This window comes from Callithrix jacchus, chromosome 9 (genome assembly GCF_049354715.1).
Source record: "Callithrix jacchus isolate 240 chromosome 9, calJac240_pri, whole genome shotgun sequence".
Classification (NCBI taxonomy): Eukaryota; Metazoa; Chordata; class Mammalia; order Primates; family Cebidae; genus Callithrix; species Callithrix jacchus.
Genome location: NC_133510.1, coordinates 101,911,511 through 101,930,478, shown reverse-complemented (window position 1 = coordinate 101,930,478; position 18,968 = coordinate 101,911,511). Strand labels below are relative to the sequence as shown.

The 18,968-nt window shown below is 39.8% G+C and overlaps 1 protein-coding gene across 20 annotated transcripts in view; it reads left to right on the top strand.

The window, feature by feature from the left end:
* The window catches only part of ANKS1B (ankyrin repeat and sterile alpha motif domain containing 1B), a 1,309,735-nt gene that overhangs the window by 1,204,878 nt on the left and 85,889 nt on the right, over positions 1–18,968 (top strand). For 14 of the 20 annotated variants that reach the window (XM_002752897.7, XM_009004424.5, XM_035258475.3 and 11 more), the window contains 2 exons: positions 6,363–6,470; positions 8,793–8,972. In XM_002752897.7, the coding sequence (XP_002752943.1) occupies positions 6,363–6,470; positions 8,793–8,972 (288 nt within the window). The remainder of the gene's footprint in view (positions 1–6,362; positions 6,471–8,792; positions 8,973–18,968) is intronic. The other 6 variants (XM_078337099.1, XM_078337098.1, XM_078337097.1 and 3 more) reach the window with 2 other exon arrangements.

The following is an 18,968-nucleotide window of genomic DNA, read 5'->3' as shown; positions in this document are numbered from 1 at the left end:
TATTAAGTATCTAAAATGGGAAAGTAGTATAGCTATTATATGCAGAATGTTATTTTTTTAAAAGCAGATAAACAAAAATGCTTCATTTACATCATGTTTAAATTAAGCATGTTAAATTTAATGTGATATAAATTTAGATATGTCTTATTTTATATCACATTAAATTTTAAAAGAAAAAAAGTCTAAGTATGTTGACTTTCAGCTTTGCTGTGAAATATATTTTGATGTAAGCTATTCCGTATGAGGGTCATGTCATGATATTGTCTGGCAGAATTCCCACAGCCATACCCAGGAACATAAACAGCAGTGAGATAAGATTATAGGATTGTCATTCAGCAAGCACAGTTATTCTCCTCTTGCCAGGATGCACAGTGGGGTTTCTGGAATTGTCTTGTTTAAGTGATACTGGAGAAAATTCCTGGAGGCAGCTACTACAGTGATGAATGGATTCTCACCTGTGGCAGACTTCTGTTGTTTCCACAATATTCCTTGCCTTTGACCCACATTCCTCTTATGATAATTGTGATAAAAACCCATTAAGAACACATGCAATGACTTTTTTTTTTTTTTGAGACGGAATTTCATTCTTTTTACCCAAGCTGGAGTACAGTGGTGTGATCTTGGCTCACTGCAATCTCTACCTCCCAGGTTCAAGCGATTCTCCTACCTCAGCTTCCCAAGTACCTGGGACTATAGGTGCGTGCCACCATGCCCAGGTATATATATATTTTTTGTATTTTTCGTAGAGAAGGGGTTTCACCAAGTTAGCCAGGATGGTCTCGATCTTCTGACCTCATGATCTGCCCACCTCAGCCTCCCAAAGTGCTGGGATTACAGGTGTGAGCCACCTCACCCAGCCAACTTTTCTTTCTTGTCTGTTAGAACTCAGCAGTTGGAACCACATTCTTATGCTCATGGGTATAATAATTTTTTCTTAATGGTGTGGTAACATAGTTAGTTGTGCCTAATCTCTCCAATATTGTAAGCTCTGTTCATGGACTTTCCCCTTTGAATCCTCCAAATAATTGGTAGTAGAAACTAAGTATAGTTTTTTGAGTTGAACTGATTGCTTCAATATCTTAGAATAACTAAATCTATAATACATTACCAATATTTTGTCTTTTATACCCATTATGTCCTTTGTACAGTTAACTTTCACCCAAGCAGTAAATGAAAACTCACAGAATTCTTCTCTACTACAGTAACCATTGGTCTTGGATTTTTTTTTTTTTTTAAACTGAAGTTTTCAGACTGGTATCAGCCATGATGCCTGGGGTTGCAGGAACCCCATCTTCTTACAAAGACAGTCTGCTATTAAGCTGTTCTCACTCAAAACAAACCCAACTGCCTTCAGATTTGACTTTCCCATAATGACTGCCTTTCTTTGGAATAGTTTCTCTGTTATTGTTTTGCCAGTTGGATTTCTTATTGTTAACTTGGGCATTTTGAAGCCAACTATCACTCTGTCTACCACTCCACAGTGAGCCAACTTGGACTGAATCTTGGGTGATGAGGGTTTCCTGTCCTTGGTCTATATATTATATGTATTTCACAGAGAATACTGTGAGGTATCTGCCCTTGTTGCCTGTGGCTTTAACAGCATTATAAGCCTTATTAAAAGCTGAGTTCTTTTTTTTTTTTTTTTTTTTGAGATGGAGTTTCGCTCTTGTTACCCAGGCTGGAGTGCAATGGCGCGATCTCGGCTCACCGCAACCTCCGCCTCCTGGGCTCAGGCAATTCTCCTGCCTCAGCCTCCTCAGTAGCTGGGACTACAGGCACACACCACCATGCCCAGCTAAATTTTTGTATTTTTAGTAGAGACGGGGTTTCACCTTGTTGACCAGGATGGTCTCGATCTCTTGACCTCGTGATCCACCCGCCTCAGCCTCCAAAGTGCTGGGATTACAAGCATGAGAAAAACTGGATTCTTTTAATGTTTTTAGATGCTCAAAACCCTATATAAATGCTTTAAACATAACTCAAAGTAAGAAGCAACATATTAAGAAGCCTCATGAGGACATAATCAATAGTGTAGCTAAGATCAAAAAGTATAGAGGTTAACAGCAAGAGGAGAAGAGCAAGGCAGATGGTGAAGGGAGGGTTAAGAATCAGGTGCACATCCTAGCCATGTGCCTCTTAGCAGTATGACCTTAGGCAAGTTAGTTGGCATTTTATAGTATCAGATCTTGCATCTCTAAAATGGGAATGATTTTAATATATGCTATTGTGAGGATTACTGGTGATATTAATATGCATGTATAACACTCTTGGTATGGTTTCTAGCACAACTAGAACATAAAACGATGGTATAGAAAATGTTCAATAAATGGAAGTTACCGTCAGTATCTTCAGTGATGGGGGCTTATTTCTAATAAACAGGAGAGTTATCTAGGTGATCTTGATAGTACTAACCACCCTGTGTTAATTTTTTCCGATCTATCCAGCCATCATCCATCCGTCCATCCATCCACCCACCCACCCTCCCATCCACACCCATCCACCCATCCACACCCATCCACCCACCCATTTGGGTAGCTCTGTGGAGGAGACAGCAATGAAGCTTCAGTGCAGAGGAGTGAAGCTTACCTCTCATTGAAGATTAAACATATGGATGGGAGAATAGCATATTCTTTTAAATTGGGTCTAGCATCATAGCTAGAAATCAGCCACATCCTACTAGGAAAAGTTAGTTCAGTGAGGGTTTTCCCAAAGTTAGCCACATCTCTTCATCCAAAGCACCAGTGTATTTGTTTAACATGACTGACTTTATGACAATGACCAAGTCCTTGTTCTTCCAGGCCAGGATTTCTATACACCCTCAGAGCGCATTTGCTAGAATAAGCATACTGTGAAAGTTGCTTCTTCTATGTGTCAGGTACTGTGCTGGTTATCCTCGTAATTTCACTCTTCATCTTTCCAACATTCTAAATTGTCATTAACTTGTTTACTTTATATGTGAGAAAACCTGAGATCAGAGGAGTCAGGTAACCTGCCCAAAATTGAGTTGTAGGAGAGTAAACCAAAAGCAATAGTGGAGATTGTATCAGCCCAATTGGACCACAGTTATTTGTTTTTTAGTGTTAGTTTTGTAAATAATAATAATAAAATGAATGTGTTTATTATAAAAGCATTTCTAGCAGTACTCGGGGAGGGGGCAAGGTAGTACCAATGGCATGAGGTCCAGCTACCTGCTGGGGAGAAGGGTGAAGATTTTATGGGTGGAATTGATATCCAATAGAAGCCTTTGGCAAAGTAATTGAGAATTAGAATAAAAGAGAATTAGAAAATGTACTGTGTTTAGACTTGCAAAATTTCTTTGAAAAGGTTATTATATTTTTTCTGAGATGGAGGAATTCTTTGATCTCGATGCTTAAAAAAAGAAACAATACAAGAATATAAGGGCATTTCTATGGATTGTATAAACAATCCTGCCTGCAAGTCATCAGCAGTAGGGCCACACTTACTTAGCATATTTATAAATCGCCTGAAAGAAATACATAGTGAAATTTCCCTATTTGCAAAAACCACTAAGCTCTTCCAGGTAGTGAAATGCCAAACTGGTTAATAAAAATGCGGAAAGCAAACACAGGGCTATGTGAGTGGGCAGAAGGATATCAGCTGGGCTTCTGCCTGGACAACTGTAAGATAAGGAATTTAGGGAAAAATAATTCAAATCATCCCTCCTAGATTAAAGGGCTTTGAACTATTAGCTATAACAAAATTAAGGGATTTTATAGTCAGTGTATACTTCCCTAGTTATTCCTACTGCAGCTTTCTAGCCAGAAATCAGGTGTGCTTAGGAAGGACATTTCAAAAGGCTATTGAAAGCAGAAAACAGTATACTGCATAAATGTAAAGCCATGGTTCACTTGTACCTGGAATATTGTGAGCTATTTTTTAACACACCTTAAGCAGCTGTAGTAGGGTAGGAGAAAGTCCAGAGAATGTCAGCTGAAAGGATGTATGGAAAAGAAGGTCTGCTTTATGAAAACAAACTTGCAAAGATTAGGATTCATCAGCCTGGGGAGATGAAGGTTTATAAAATCATAGGGATATGGTACATGGGGACATTCACCTTGGCTAACATATACCCTCCCCATCATCAACAGGCATGGGTCAGAGGGTGCCTGCAAAAGGAATAGGGCATAGTAAGAGTGTAAAATCTGTATCCGTTTAGGCCAAAAGGCCAATAAGCAAACTGACAAATAGGTAAATAAAAAGTCAAGGTAGATGAAATATACACAGACATAAAAAAGAATGAAATTATGTCCTTTGCAGCAATATGGATACAGCTGAAGGCCCTTAAGTTAATTAATGCAGAAACAGAAAACCAAATATTGCACGTTCTCACTTGTAAGTGCGAGCTAAACGTTGAGTACTCAATGGCGTAAAGATGGCAACAGTAAACACTGGGGACTACTAAAGAGGGGAGGGAGGAAGGAGACAAGAGCTGAAAAACTACCCATTGGGTATTATGCATACTACCTGGTGAGGGGATCATTCATACCCTAGACCTTAGCATCACACAGTGTACCTGTGCAACAAACCTGCATATACATCACCTTCATCTAAAAGTTGAAATAATTTTTTAAGAAAAATGCACTGGATGCAGTGGCTCACATCTATAATCCCAGCGCTTTGGGAGGCTGAAGCGAGTGGATCACGAGGTTAGGAGATCAAGACCATCCTGGTCAACATGGTAAAACCCCGTCTCTACTGAAAATACAAAAAATTCGTTGGGCATGGTGGCGCACACCTGTAATCCCAGCTACTTGGGAGGCTGAGGCAGGAGAATTGCCTGAACCCGGGAGGTGGAGATTGCAGTGAGCCGAGATCGCGCAGTTGCACTCCAGCCTGGGTAAACGAGTGAAACTCCGTCTCAAAAATAAATAAATAAATAAATATAAAAACAAAAAAATTCAAGGTAGCATGGCATGCATTTGGAATGCATGCCAAAGAAATGCTCACTCCACCTTCTATCTTAAAACTTGAGAAGAAAAAAATTTACACATGGGGTAATGACTTTGGAAACTAGTTACTCAACAAGATTATTATACCTTGGGACTACACATAGGTAGGGAAGAGGTAAACACATTTTTATAAATGGATAAATATACAATAGGTTGTTATAAGAAGTCAGTAATATTTGGAGATATCACCAGATTTTGTGCTGTATAGTTTGGAGTAAAAGATGCTTTGGAATCGGGCCAATCTGATTCAAATCCCAGAGCCACCACATGTTGGCTCTTGGATAAGTGACTTAACCACTCCAAACCACAGTTTCTTCATCTGTCAAGTGAGAACTCCTTCCAGACAGAGAAGTTGGTAAGATTGAAAACGGTGTGGCCTAGGTAAATCACCAGGAATGGGGCTGAGGATTGAGGCTCTGCAATTGTCATTTCCCTTTGAGAGCTCTTCTGCCACATGCTGTTTGCAGTATGGTCAGATTCAAAATACCATCCTGGGGAGGCTCTGAGTCTACCCCAACAGGCAATGCTTCTATCTAACCGTATCCTTACACAAGGTAACTCTAATTTTGCAACTGTCATCTCTGTTACCATTCATTATTTCATGTTCATTAATCCCTTATTTTTTTAGTCATCCTTTTGAGAAATAATAGTGATCAACATGTGCTAGTGCCCTGCTCGCAGGGGGCTTACCTGGAGATAATAGAACAAAACACAAACACTAAGCCTGTAAAGAAAGTGCTTTCAAAGCATGATAAAATGAGAAGCATCATGGAAAGCATGCCGGAGATTGAAGGCATGGAACCTTCAATAAGGAGGTGAGGGAAGACCTTTCTGAGGAGACAGCACTAGAACAGTGTCCAGAACCACGAGAAGTTACTGGTTATTTGAAGGAGGGGGAAAATTCCAGGCTGGTAGCTGATCAGGGGTAGAGGCCCCAAGACAAGAATGAATGTCAAGCTTCCAAGACCCAGAGGAGGCTGGCATGACTGCGTGTCCTGGATGGAGGGAAAGAGAGGGAAGCCTATCCCCATTGCCCCAAAGCCAAGTCCAGACTGAGATTTTATCCTGTGAGGTTTCGGCTGCTTATGAGGAGAGTGGGAATCTATTTTGGCAAGGTCTTAGGGCTGTTGTATTGGGAGTGGGACTGTCAGGCAGCATGAGTGGAAGGAGAACCGTCCTGCTTTCTCTTTCTGCCCCCATTACTTAACCACTCCAGGCTTTCCAGATGCTACTGCCATCTTTGTGGACTTCAGCAGTCACACTGATGTCATACCACATCTCATGGTGCAGGGGTAACTTTGCACAAATCTCTTTTTACTCCACATGTTTTAGGACATATAAAAATTATTTCTTCTCCAATGAAATATTTAACCCAAATATATGTTGTTTCAGGTTTTAAAAATCAATTTGATTGGCCACAGGAAACGCATTTTGGCATCTCTGGGAGACAGGCTGCACGACGATCCCCCACAGAAGCCCCCTCGGTCCATCACCCTCAGGGTAAGTGCCAAGCACATTCATTTGGTTCTCTGCCCTTATCTTAAGCATTATTTGTTTGAGACCAGCCTAGCCAACATGGTGAAATCCTGTCTCCACTAAAAACAGAAAAAATTAGCCAGGTGTGGTTATGCCTGTCTGTAGTCTCAGCTACTCCAGAGGCTGAGGCATGAACATCGCTTGACCTTGGGAGGCAGAGGGTTGCAGTGAGCAGAGATCGCGCCACTGCACTCCAACCTGAGCAGCAGAGTAAGAAAAACAATTATTTTGTGCAGTTTTATAGGTTTTTATAAACATACACTTTATACAACTGAAGCAATGGATCAGGAAGTGCAGGCTATTTTCTGTGTAGCTTACCTTATCTGTGTAAAAAACAATCTCCCTTTTGATTATGTTTGACGCAATCAAAACAACAAGATTTGTTTCTCTAGATTGGTAAAGTATATATTTTTGAGATTTAGATATCCATCTATAATGGAATTCACCACCTTTAAAGAACCATTCCCTCACCTCCCATACAATACCCCATCCACGCCAGGAGAGTGGAAATGAGTTTTCTGTCAGACTCCTCAAACCCACAGAAAGAAAATCGATCAAGGACCACAGTTAAGTAAAGATCAATTTAAAATTAACCTTAGGGTCTTCTGTTTTTCAAGAAGCAAAACTTGTCCAGCTTTACCCACTTCAAAACTTCAGAATAGAGAATCTAAAACCTTACTTAATAAATGTTATTTGTTTACTTCAACTACACTTTAGAATTATGAGGTAGGAAACTAGAGAGAACCTGTAGAAGGGAGAGAGAAATAAAGTGGAAGTGAAGGAAGGGAGGGAGGAAAGGGCAGAGAGAAATGAGAGATGATTTCTAGGCAAAATGGCAGCCGCAAGCAGTGGCCAGCAGTCACCGGGGTTCATGAGTCCTGTAAGAACTTTTCTAAAATGCATCTAAAAGCTCAGATCTCTCTCAAAGCTGCAGGGTGCCCACCCTGCTCTCTTTATTTTGTCCTGCACTTTATTGCTTCTGATTTCCCCTGTGAAGGGATGAACACAAGCACAGTGCCCGGACATAACCATCATGATGAATGCAGTGGCCTGCCTCCTATCAGTAAACTTCAGCAAACAGCGTAGCCACTGTCAGGATAGCAGAGGGTGGGGCAGGAGAGAAGCTGTTATGATTTTGAGTCTGATTCAGCTCTGGAGGAGAGGTAAATGCACAAGGATTTCAGGGAATGCAAGAGAATTGGCTCCAGGAGGACACAGCCTACCCTCCTGAGAGAGACTGGAGTGGGATGGGTAGTGGCTACATTAATGTTGGTTTAATTGATTACTGGGAGCATTTGGGTATACTGGGATATTTGGACGCTACTTGAGAGTTTTGGGAGTCATAAAAGTACAAATAGAAATGTCACCCCTTAGACAAGCCTCAAATAAATTGGAAATAAAAATACTATTCTTGTTTTGCCTTCATTTTGCTACATGGAAGAAGGGAAAAACATAAGCACCATCCATGTAGTCATCCTAAAATGACTCTTTAGAGGAGTGATTTCCTGATACTTACCCTGCTCTTTTTCCTTCCCCTTTGAACCTCTCATTCTGGCTCTCTCAAAGAGATTTAGGGGAACAAAAAAAGATCAAAGACAGAGATTCCCAAGAAAAAGTGTAGGACCTAAATCTGTCCAGAATATCTGGAGGAGAAGTGGTGTGGAGAAACACCATGATCCCAATCCTCATCTTACTCGCAAACAGTAGAGCTGAGCTGTCTATGCCCCCTATCTTCCTCCTGACCCGCTTCCCTCAGATGGAGTTGTCTTTGCCATGGAAAAGCATCCTCTGTCGTAGCATGCACTGCTCTGCAGTCTGTGCGTGTGACATGCTGTGTTGCCATACTGTGTCCTCTTCCTAACCCTGTTGTCAGACCATTCTTTGGATCAAAACCCATTGGGTCCCATTTTAGCTTTCTCATCATGGCATCTGCCATGGTGAGGATGCTCTGCCCACATGAGGGCCGGTTACTTCCCTGTAAACACATGCAGTAGTGTCAGAGGTGCCCAATATAGGTGTGCCTCCCTCCTGAGACCATCCACTGTGTTGCTTTAGGAAAACAGAACCTGACTCTTGATATTTCAGACACTTTACCTGAAATACTTAGGGGAAAACGTATTGACTAGTCATGTTGTTAATAAAATGGTGGAATGCCATTCATTCCTTGGCTGTTGACTCTAAAGCGACTCCCCACCCCCACAATTTGTCTTGTCAGTATTTCGCAATTTTGAAACCAAAGGTTAGCCACGGAACATGGTATTTATTTCATGATGTATTTCCATTCAGGAACCCAGTGGTAATCACACTCCTCCTCAGTTGTCTCCATCACTTAGCCAAAGCACTTACACCACTGGTGGCTCCCTAGACGTTCCTCACATTATCATGCAGGGCGATGCAAGGAGGAGAAGAAATGAAAACTACTTTGATGATATTCCCCGATCAAAACTGGAGAGGCAGATGGCTCAGGTAAGGTGTTATAAGCCTTTGTGATGTCTTTTTCATCCATATCAGGTAATGCCTTTTAATATTGAACAGTAGCTCACAAAATGGATGCTTACTGCCTGTGCCTAACTAGAATTTATACCATTTTATGCCCCGCCTTTCATTCCTTGCTCATCTGAACTAGATTGAGACAGAAATTTCTGGGAATGGAATGTGTACACAGTCCTCTTTATGCATTCCTGCTGAAGAAATTATATCTGATCTCATTGCACCCAGAAAGTCTTTGCCCTAAAGGGAATAATATTGTGTCAAAGTCAAATCATAATGAAAATGAATAATAAAAGTCTAGATTACAAAATGCAAATTGGTTGGATAACGAGGCAGAAGTTTCAGGGTAAGGATTAACCCCGTGTGATGTTAATTTCCTCCCAAGTCTATACATTCATACAGAAATGCTCTACTGGGACTAGTTGTAGTATCTCATTGTCACCTTGAATAGTTGAAAATGATGATGCTTTCTGACACAAATAATTGAAAAGAGAGATCTGTCACATTCAGACCTTTCCACGTTTTTGGTATGGATGTTGATGTCTAGCCTATCCTTGGATTGCTGCTTAGAAACTTGAGTCAGCCTTAACCAAAAAGTGGCGCTGTTCTTAATGCACATTCAGGTGGGCAGCTGGCTCCACGTTTCGCCCTGAGAGGCAAAACTATGGATTTGTTGCCAACTATTGGCAGAATCAACTCTTTTCATCCTCATTCTAGGTTCAGACTGATGTGCAGGAGTCTTCTCTTTGCCTCCCACACCTAAGATGGGAATCTTGAGGTGAAAATTTAACTGTAATTGCTTTGCCTTGGTTGTTAAATATCTTTCTCAACTGTTTAGTGAGATTTTATTTTTAAAGCCTCTGGTAAACATTCTATGCTGCAGCTCATGAAAGATAAATGTGAAGAGAATGTTCTGGAAACCACGGCTATTCTGCCTGCAAATGCCTTGGGGAGAGTAGCCCTGGGATACTGTGTCTTCTTTCAGCTCCTTTAATTTTGAATTGTTCTCTGGGTTCTTTGTGCAGGAAATGGCAATGTTGGGATTATGGAGAATCTTTTATTGAAAGGGGATGGAAAATATAGGAGAAACAAGAAAAGAATAATTTTCTCTTTCTCTGTTGCTAGGTATTGTCTTTTAATTTTTATTACTGTTTTCACTGATGTTCTTTTAAAGAGGGCATCTGAAAGCTTTTTTCCCCCCCAGACTTTTTATTTATTTCCTGTTACTTGTTATATTTTCAAATCACATAGGTGGTTAAATTTCTCTAATGACAGCATTTCAGATATGTAGTTTGTTTTAACCTTGAGCCATGTGCTCTTTATGTATTAATATGAACTGGGTCTTTTCTGAGCCTGTTTCTTCCCTGGGTAAGGGAGGATCGTTCTTTAATGAGCATTAGCTATTATTGACTTGTGTCAACCTCAGTATAACAGAATTACTTCTCTCAGCTGCTTGTATAATTTATGAAATTTCTCTGTATAGTGCAGTTCTTTTTTTAAAGAGGAGTTACCTTTCCACCTATGTATAAACACTCAGAGGTAACCTGGAGAGACTGCACCCTTACATTCTGCCTGAGGTTCACAAGCAGGGGCAGGAGTACCAAATAGCAAACATCTTTTAACGGGTCACTCCAATCAGAAATGCATCCCTTACAAGAATTGTCTTGCCTTGAGAAAATGGAATGGACTTTTATCTGGCCAGGTGAGAAAAGCCCAAAAGCAGAAAGCAGAGTGAGATAAGCAGGCTGAAGGGATGTGGTGAATTAGAGACCTGTAGATGCATGCATTCCCCTCACATGGGCTGCTAACAATGATCGAGTGACTGCTAGAGACACAGGCTCCATCAGCAACCAGGAGCTTATTAGCAGCTTTCTAAAAGCCTGCTGTTCAATACAGCACTTCTGCTGCAGGGAAAATAGGGATGACACCACAGGAATCTGATCAATAAGCAAAAGAGATTCTGGAACTTCAGCTCTTTAGGTGGTATTAATTGCAGTTTTGAGCATGATCCCTAGCTTGGCAAGGCCAAAATCTATAGAGCAATGAATGCATGCCTCTTAAAACTGGTGCTTTAACCTGTCAAACTATGAAATACTCTGTCATTTTGTTGTTGAATAATTCAGTTGATGTGACTTTCCCACCACTCAACCATTCAGTTGATGTTTGTTTTTTTCTTATTCTACCTTATTTTTGGTCATTTGCTGTAATACTTTTTGTAATTCATTTACTTTTTAGAAAACTTGTCATATCTCCCTAGACCATATTTTTTCCCCTCAAGTTACATGTTTAGGCAATCAAGTTGGATCTTCCTAAAGACTTGAATTAGCAATGAAAATTCTTGCAAGCAAGTAACTTGCAACCTGGAGCTCCCTCCTTCCAATCTGGAGCTCCATTCCTCCAGTTCTTTCCCAAGGGGTTCATCCAAGAAACTTATTGTAGCTTGGTTAATGCTTACCTAACCAGTTCGTTTCCCACTTAAATGCAAAGTTGAGCTTCAGGCTTTCTTTCCTGCCTACCAAAAGAAAGGAGACTTCAGTTCAGAGAAAATCACCAGGACAGATTTATGTTCTTAGAAACCCCTCTACTTCAAGTTAGCTGAGCCACTGCTAGAGTGATTTGGAATTCTAGCCCTAGGCCAGAAACCTTAAGTTCTTGGTGGCTGCAATAATTTATAGGAGTTTTGCCTTCTTGAGGTCTGCTTACCAGATGTTTGGAGGTGCTTTGCTTAACTTGGAAAACCAATGCTTAAAATTAAATTGAGATAAATTTAATGTCCATTTTACCTGTTAAATTTGTTAGCAGATACTTAAAATAAAACACTAGAATAGTGTTTGATTGCTAGTTTTTAATTTGAAACAATGTTTCTTGGGATACAGGGGATTTGCAAACATTGTGATCATTGTTTGCTATTATTCTAAAATAAGCAATATTCTGCCATCAAGTTATTTTAAATGAATATATGAGAAACAAAATTGAGTTCAGCACGAACTGAATGTAATGATATAAATACATCTGAAATATGGGTTTCCTATCATGCTGAAAACATAGTTCCTCTAGCTTGTAATTCTAAACTGGACTCATTAGCCCAAAAGTTCTGAAACACTCCACCATTTCCATACCCCTAATAAATAGATGTTGCATTTACATTTGTATAATTATACCTTAATATGCATAGTGCTTTTAAATTCTCAAAGTACTTCAACATCTGTTATCTCATTTTAGCACAAACAAGGTGTCCTGCACACTGTTAATGTGCATACAGCACATGGCCTATCAGCTTTTAATTCTGAGTTATGTGGAAATGAGACAGTAAATGGAAAATATATCAGAAGGAGGAAAATATTTTTAGTATTTAGGACCTAATTGCAATCTTCCAAAGTTTTCTTGAATGATATTTAGAAGTCTAAGTACCCTTAAAATAATGAGAGGGATGGAATCAGTTAGGGCCACATTCTCCAAACTCATGCAAAAGAAGAAAGAGTTTCTAAATCCCAAAAATTACAGCCATTTATAGAAGGCTTTCATTTATAGAAATACATATGAGAAAATTAAATAGTACTTGTATTTTCACAAAACAAAGACTTCTCAACAGTAAAAGAAATTCATATCTTTGCATAAACTTTAACTTAAATATTAGAATAGTGTTTAATGTAAAGTCTTTATGTTTTGAATGCTCTTGTCTAAATTTTCTTTAAAAAAGTATTATCTGGGCACTAAAAACACTTTTTCTAAATTATTAGAAAATCAATTCAGTTGCAAGCTTAATATTTCTCAATGTAAATAATATTAATAAGTACAACTAGATCAATTTCTTCCTTATTGAAAGCATTTTGTATATTATATTTTAGTTCTTCCAATGTTTGTTGTTTTGATATTACTAAAGAAAGGGAGGTAGAAGCTGAGCCATATGGAATCATTGCTGTGGCCAGGTCGTGCCTGGGATTGCACATGCAGTATCTTATTTAATCCTCACAAGAGCCTGTGTTCACATGAGGAAGCCAAGCAGGGTGAGTGCTTGGCATCACAGCTGGTAAATGGCAGAGCTGGGACTCAAGCCCTGGCCTGCCTAACCCTGTCCTTGTTCCTTTATAGTCCCTGATGCCCTGTACCTTCCTCTCTATTAAAATGGCAAAATATTTTTAAAACAGTTCAACAAATACTAATTTCCCATGTGCTGTAATAGATTCCGTTTATGTGGGCACAGCAAGCAGAAGATAAAATCACTAGCAGTTTAGTGGAAACTGATTGAATCAGCTCATGATTAACACCATGAAATCCTTAAATGCAAAACTACGCTGGTTATTTGTTGATCCTTCAGCAGAGACCCTGCACAGTGTGGCAGAACTCTACCCATCTCCCATGTGAAAAGCTTCATAGATAGGTGGTGGGTTAACCCCTGTATACCAATAAGTTCTTACTGGTGGTGTTTCTCCAAATAGTGGATGCTGTTTCCTTAGTGGCTTCTTCAGTTGGAATTCTGATTTGGTTTCTTTCTGGCTGTGTGACCTGGACCAAGTTATGTGGTGACTCTGAACTTGAGTTTTGTTTTGTTTTGTTTTTTGTCTTTAAAATGTGGATAATGTCTGCTGCTCAGGCCTGCATGTATCAGATAATTTATATGAAAGCATATTCTAAACTGTAAAGCACTGTATAGACAGATATGACTATGAGTTCAGATGCGTCACCTGTCGGTCCCTAATTCAAAGATCCCTGCTCATTGTAGGCCAATTGATGACAGAAAGTTGAAAGCAAGTGCTCAGGTGGTTGTAGCATTCTAGAAAGACCATCTTTTGTTCCAGTGTTACCCATACTTAGCATTATATTGAGAATGAAATTTTAATTTTTCTTTTTTATTATTTTAATTGTGTAAACACATCATCTGCCAAGGAGCATATATCAAGATACAAAGGGATCTGTGTAGAATGATCTGAAAGCCAGGGAAAGCAGAGGATGGATGCCGCCTTTCTCTGCCAGTTCACGTGACAAAAAATATCATATGGTAATAAGACGTTATTATTGTAACATCGTTAGATAAAGTATCAAGCGAAAGGTCTTTTTTCTTTAAACGAAAGTTGGAACTTTATTGAAATGCTTTGTGCACAGAACTGTTAACTAAAAAAGCATGGATATCCCAGAAAGCCATGAAGCAAACACTTTGCCATGTCTGGGAAAGAAGCAGGACAGTAGTTTCTCCTTTTATATACTTTCCTGAGAGAGTAGGCCTGTCATTCCTAGAAATTCTACCACTGCTCTGGCATTATTGGAATTTATGGGATCAGTTTTCAGAAAATAGCACAACTGTGTTGAACAGCATTTTAGAAAGTGGCTTTTTTGGCCAGGTGCAGTGGCTCATGCCAATAATCCAAGCACTTTGAGAGGCCAAGGTGGGCCGTTTGGGGAGGCTAAGGTGGGCAGATCACTTCAGGCCAGGAGTTTGAGACCAACCTGGCCAACATGGCAAAACCTCGTCCCTACTAAAGATGCAAAAGTTAGCTGGGCATGATGGAGGACGCCTGTAGTCCCAGCTGAGACAGGAGAATTGCTTGAACCCTGGAGGCAGAGGTTTCAGTGAGCTGAGATGGTGCCACTGCACTCCAGTCTGGGCGACAGAGGGAGACTCTGTCTCAAAGAAAAAAAAAAGTTTTTTTCCCCAAACTAAACAAGTTTTTCTATACTGTGTCACATCAGATTTTTTTTAATGTCTGTAAGTTAATGCCTAGTTTTTAATTTAGATTTTCATCACAGAGCCACTATTCAGAAAGCTTGTCCATGATTTCAGCATTCCCTTCTGTGACGGTCCAAAGACCAACTCTTAAGCACAGACAGATCATACGCAACCAAAAAAAGAAGGTCAGGAATGCACTCAGTAATCTCTTCCATCAGGAGCTTCCAGTTTGACAGCTTGTCAAGTTGACAAGCTGACACCCTAGCCTCAGAGATCATCTGGAATGTTGATGATATCTATGCCCTATTTCAAGCCACGAACTCTAGACCAGTAGCCAGCAAAAGCAGAAAACAGTGCTTCCATACTTGGAATTTAAACCTGATGTATTATACACCTTTTTTATTAATGTGGTCAGTTAATTTTCTTTTAGCAAATACACCCTACTCTATCTGAGACAACTTTGGAGCTAGAAATTCCAGTATGATTAGTGTCTTTTGGGCAACACTAATATTAATATGATTAGTGTCTTGTGTATACTTCAGTAATAAAAAATAAGAATTGGAAGAAGTGGCAGAATGACTCAGATGGATTCTTTTTTAGGCTTTGATACTCATCTTACAGGTCTGGATTATTTTCTTCCCTGTCAAATTCATGAAGAAGGCAAACTGGGCTGGGCATGGTGGCTCACGCCTGTAATCCTAGCACTTTGGGAGTCTGAGGTGGGCGGATCACGAGGTCAGGAGTTCAAGACCAGCCTGGCCAATACGGTGAAACCCCGTCTCTACTAAAAATACAAAAACAAAAAAAAATTAGTTGGGTGTGGTGGTGCACGCCTATAGTCCCAGCTACTGGGGAGGCTGAGGCAGAAGAATTGCTTGAACCCAGGAGGCGGGGGTTGTAATAAGCTGAGATCTCGCCACTGCGCTCCAGCCTGGGTGGCAGAGTGAGACTCTTGTCTCAAAAAAAAAAAAGAAAAAGAAGGTACATTAGCCAGAGTTGATTCTGATAGACTGCAGTCAGCCCTAAACACCTCCAATCATTTTGCTAGAGAAGATCTAATGTCTCCACCTTCCCTCCATGTGCTGGTGCTTAACCAAGGGTACTGTTTCCAATTAAAACCAGACCATGTATTTAAAGAAAAAGAATATCAATAGAAAATACTCTGTTTAAAAAAAAAAACAACTGAATAAAATATCTGATAATATATAAAAACCCTATTTCAGTGGAATTGTCCTTGTGATATTTAGTAGTGCCTTAGGCTTGTTGACATTGAACAGCTTGTTCACAAAGAGGCCCAACAGGTTAGTTTTCCATTTGTTAAATTTTCAGAATGTTTCTTATTACATGCAGACCAGTTCTTGGGTCCACAGGTCAGTTTTGGCAGTTATAATCTGCCCTTGCTAAATTTTCAAGGGTAGGAGAATGCTCTGATTCTTATTCTCCTTCTTCCCTTTCTTTTTCCAGTGGTAAATAATAAAAAGAAGGTTTTTAAACACCTAGTGGTAATAGGGCTGTTCATGCAGCCCTGTCTCAGTTAATTCTGTTTGTATAGGCCTAAAGTAATTTATCAGCAAGGACTCTTCCGGGTGCATGTTAGTAACAAGAAATCCAACTCAAGATGGCTTAAGCAGAAAAGGGCAGGAGTCCTGGATTCAGCTGCCATTTTGCTGCATTGTTCTCTGGCTCTCCATCTCTTGGCTCTGCTGTCCTCTGTGTTGGCTCTTTACCCAAATAGCCTTCCTCTACATGTGGAGAGTTTCAAGCCACATTGCTGTTGAACTTGAAGTTACAAGAAAGAGAAACTATCTTTCCAAGAGTATCAAAATAAAGGTCCCAGGCCTGGCATGGTGGCTTATGCCTATAATCTCAGCAATTTGGGAGGCTGAGGCCAGTGGATCACTTATGGCCAGAAGCTCAAGACCAGCTTGGGCAACATGGCAAAAGCCCGTCTCTACTGAAAATACAACGGCTAGCCGGTTGAACCCAGGAGACAGAGGTTGTAGTGAGCAGAGATTATACCACTGCACTCCAGCCTGGGAGACAGAGCAAGAGTTGGTCTCAAAAAAGAAAAAGTCCCAGTATTATGTTCCATCAGTTCAAGTCAGCCTAGTTTGGATCAAGTGTCCTTCCCTGAGCTAATCACAAAGGGGTGTGTGTGTGTGTGTGTGTGTGTGTGTGTGTGTGTGGAGAAAGAGAGAGGGAGAGAGATTAATTAGCAAGACAGAGGTCCCACACCAAGGGTGGTTTTAGCTCCATCTCCTATGGACATCCAGGCCACTGCTACCAGAAAAAAAAGCTGGTTTCTAAGCAGGCAGAAATGGCAGTAGTGGGCGCCTGAATAAATTCACTCTGACTTTCAAATTCTGAGACTGTCTGATGGAAAATTGCTATATCAGATGAGTATTGATTTCATTTTTTCATACCTAATTTGATGAGCTTTGTTAGAATGCCAGATTTGAAGAAATGAGATCAGGGTGAAAAATCCCATCTCTGATATCAATTACCTCTGTAACCTGCTCGTAGCTACAAAGAGCCTTAGTTTTCTCTTCCTAGAGTGAGGTTAATGCCCACCTCACATCATTGTTGTGAGGCACAAATAAAATGGTATTTTTCGAAGTATTTTACCAACTACGAAACTATATGTTTGGATTGTTTTAGAAATTATTGTTAATATTTTGAGATAACCTCTAGTTTTCTTCTACATTATGCTTTTTCAACTGCATCTGAGAGTAAATGCATTTTAAAGTAAATCTCATATTGAGCTACATTTTACAAAACTGTTTCTGTTTTCCAGCTTGTAAGCCCAAACTAATACCTCTCCATTGACTTGGAAATGGTAGCTTTTATGAATGCAAACACTGTTCAGGAAGCTCCTATTCATGTTATAACCTAGTTAACACTGGTGCTCTTTGGAAAAAGAATTACAGATGATATCCATACTTAAAAAACTTTTAAAAAATTAAAGGACATCTATGAGTTGGTATATTTCAAAATATTTAATGATATTTCATTTTTAAATGTTTGCTTCTTTTTTGGTAAAGTGTATGTTGACTATAGCGGGGCAGTGCCTAACTCTTCCATAGTCATGTTTTAATTCCTCTAAAATAAGCCATCTGTAAATACTCTTGACCAAATTATTTTATGTAAGGCTATAGGCATTATAAAACCCCAGGGTTCTACAATATATCAGATTGGACACAAATTGGGATGGCCTCCAGTTTTTTAGGGAAATACACTGCCTGGAACAATAGAACACAGCCTGTCTAGCTTAGACCTGGTGGTTGATCATCATCATCGTCAGAGCCAGCACTGATTAGTAAAATTGTGTAAAAAGGAAATTGAGGCAGGGAGCATTTATGTGGCTTGCCCACTGCCACAAAAATTGCAAAGTGTAGAACCAGGATTCCAATGCAGGCAGTCTGGTTTCACAGGCATCATGTGAACCACAGTGTTGATGAACCCCCCATATTGTCTCTGCAAACTGGGAACTAACAGACATGACACATTGTAGAAATTCCAAAGCCCCAAATGCTCCCAATGCAGTGTTTTGAGTTTCTTGAAAAATTCTATTAAGAATATCTAATACCTTATGTAAATGCAACTTCAGTAGACAATTAAACCTCTAAAGTAGCATGGATAAACATTGTATTTGAAGAAAATCCTTTGCTCCTGACATCCGATTTTTCATTCTTTACAAACCAGCGATAGTAAGCAATTGCTTCATGTGAATCACTGTGAAATGATGTGACCTCCTTTCTGTATGGGTCTCTATTTTAATGAGCTTTGAATGCAGGATCACAAAATTCGTGATAACTTGCTTTTGTCTGTATGCATGAATAGCTAGAAGATTCTTCTGTGCGATCAGAAGAATGCAGAACCAAGAATACAGATGACCAACTGTACTGTTAAAGAAAAGCAGAAACTTTTAGGATGAGAAGGGGCCAGAAAATGTATGTAGTCCCATCTCTTCATTGATGCAGGCACCCATTCTAATAGATCCTTATAGATAGTCAAAAGTTTCTGCCAAAACTTGTCACTGGAAAGCTGGCCCACTCTTTGTGAGGCAGCCCCATGATTGGAAAGGTTCTAGTTGATAAAACTTTTGCCTTATATTGAATTGAAATAAGCCTCCCTATAACTCCTACATAGTTCATGATATCATCTAAAACAGCAAAGAATACATCTGCTCCCTTTTGCTGGGAAGAGGTTTTTTTTTTAAGACCGAAGACAATTTACTACCTTCCCCTCACTATACTAAATGCCTCCAGCTCCTTGCCAACCTCATGTGATAAGGTTGAATGTGGGCC